Raw genomic sequence first — 2,500 nt, forward strand, 5'->3', positions numbered from 1 at the left:
TATATATATATACACATACATAAGTATACACACATACACACACACACACACACAAACAAACAAATATATATATATATATATATATACACATACGTGCTTTTTTTTATTCTATAAATCGAAGAAATAAAAGTGTAAGTATACGTCTAATTAAATAGGACAAAGATAAGATAAAAAGAGTATCCATCTCGAATTATTTAATTTTAATTTAATTTACTCGATCTTCGGTCCTTAACGTCGTCATATCGTCGTCGCCATCGTTATGTGATCGTCAATGTAGGGCCCAGCCGATGGTATAGTTGCGGGAAGCCCTTCCCGTGCGGCATAGGCGATCTGTGAAAGAAAACCGTAGAAGGAAAAGGGTTTCGTCGAATGGTTATAAAAACGAACGGCGGTGGTGGGGGGGGGGGGGGTGTGCGTGTGTACTGTGCGATACGGCATAAGGAGTTTAGATTACAGGGAGGGGTGATGGGGGGAGGGATGGGGGGAGGGATGGGGGGAAAGGACGAGAGGGTGATTAGAATTTAAAGGGCATATGGTACGCGAGAGGACAATGTTTTTTTTTCTTCCTTTTTTTTTTTTTACAGTGACTTAGAATTCTTTTTTTTTTTCTTTTTTTTTTTTTCTTTTTTTTTTTTTAATATAAAAATCGTCAAATCGCAAGAGAGACTTTTCGAATGATCGATCGACCGACACATAACGAACATTTCTTTTTCTTTCTTTTTGTTTTTTTTTTTTTTTTTTGTTTTTTTTTTTTTTTCTTTTTTTCCTTCCCTACATATTAATTAACAACTATCAACGATTTATTCGTCCGCATCTCGTTATCCATTCGAATCGTCTAATCCGATCGATTATGCGCGACACGCAAATTTATTTACATTTTCGAGGTGATTAAAAGCGAGAAACGTTAACGAGTCATAGACCGTGATATTACAAAATCCCGTTCCGTTCTTTTTCATTGGGATGTGTTCATTAAAACGTTAATGACCACGTTCGTTAAGGAGGAACACAACGCATGAAGACGAGCGCGCGTGAGAGATTCATTCGTTAGAAAAAAACTTCTTTTTTCCCTCTCTCTCTCTCTCTCTCTCTCTTTTACGTTCGATGAAAACGTTCTAATCAAGTATCCTTCTGTATCCTTTCATTGTATAACATATGAGAAAAAGAAGAAAAAAGAGAAAAAAAGAGAGAAAAAAAAAAAAAAAAGATTTAATACAAAGATTACGTTGCGATCGACATAGGGATAAATAGAAAGAGAGAGAGAGAGGGAAATGCCTCCTGGAAAAACAAATTAAAGAAAAAAAGAAAAGAAAAAAGAAAAAAAAAAGAAAAAAAAAAAAAGAGAGAACATAAAAAAGAAAACGAATATTTTCAGAAATGTCTAAAAAGTAAAAGAAGACAGACGTTGAAAAGAGAGTATGGAAATTCAAAGCATGCAGAAAATAAGAGAAATTAACGTAGAGGTATAGAGGGTGGGCCATGAAAAATAATTTGCAACGCGAAGCTCCTTTCGAAACACGTAGCTTCCTCCTCTCGTTGCATCTCTCTCTCTCTCTCTCTCTTACTCTTTAGTTTTCTTTTTTGTCTTCCATTTCTCTCTCTCTCTCTCTCTCTCTCTCTCTCTCTCCCATCTTTTTTCTCTTCCCTATCCTTTATTTTCTTTTCCTTTTCTTCTTCTTTTTTTTTCCTTTTCGCTTTTTTCTCCTCTCCTTCTTTCTCTTTTGTTCTTGCTTTCGTTCTTTCCTTTTCTTGTTTTTTCTCTCTCTCTCTCTTTTTTTTTTCTTTCCTTTTCTTTTCTTTTAATTCATTTTTGTCTTTTCTCCTACGGTCTCATCCGGTCTTGGCACGACCGTAAAGTGAAAGTAATTAACGTGCGGTAGTATTCATCGTCAAAAACATTGCATCGCCCAGCGATAAAACACTTTATTACGTAGGATCTCGATTTACGTGTTTCTCCCATATATTCTTAAATATATATATATATATATATATATATATATATATATATATATATATATATTAATTTTTTGTATAACATATCTGCAATATTAACATTCATATTAACCGTCGAGAGAGAGAGAAAAAAAAAAAGTAAAGAAGTGTGATCAGACGTTATCTTCCTGTTTTTTTTTTGTTTTTTTTTGTTCTTTTTTTTTTTTTTTTTTTTTTTACATAAACCTCTCAATTATCATTAGGAAATCACTGATAATATATATTTCAATCATATTTATTATCTATAATTTAAATTCATTTGAATGAAAATTATCTAATCCATTTACATTCAATCGAATTTAATTAAACAAATTCCATGATACTATTATTATTATTATTATTATTATTATTATTATTATTATTATTATTATTATTATTATTATTATTATTATTTGTCCTTATACAAAATCATGTTAATACAAAAGGAAAGAAAAAAAAAGGATGCGACCATAGACAGGATGGATCGAGCAATTAGAAAAGCACTAAATAATTTCCATTATTTTCAGGATTT

General features: G+C 31.7%; 1 protein-coding gene across 10 annotated transcripts in view; it reads right to left on the bottom strand.

Annotated features, from left to right (window-relative positions):
- The window catches only part of LOC124955573 (tropomodulin), a 64,633-nt gene that overhangs the window by 1,973 nt on the left and 60,160 nt on the right, over positions 1 to 2,500 (bottom strand). For all 10 annotated transcript variants that reach the window (XM_047510163.1, XM_047510165.1, XM_047510164.1 and 7 more), the window contains one exon: positions 1 to 330. This exon is cut by the window's left edge and continues 1,973 nt beyond it. Coding sequence is in view for 1 of the 10 variants with exons in the window: in XM_047510165.1 (XP_047366121.1) it covers positions 269 to 330 (62 nt within the window). In the remaining 9 variants the exon portion in view is untranslated. The remainder of the gene's footprint in view (positions 331 to 2,500) is intronic.

This window comes from Vespa velutina, chromosome 18 (assembly GCF_912470025.1).
Source record: "Vespa velutina chromosome 18, iVesVel2.1, whole genome shotgun sequence".
Taxonomy (NCBI): Eukaryota; Metazoa; Arthropoda; class Insecta; order Hymenoptera; family Vespidae; genus Vespa; species Vespa velutina.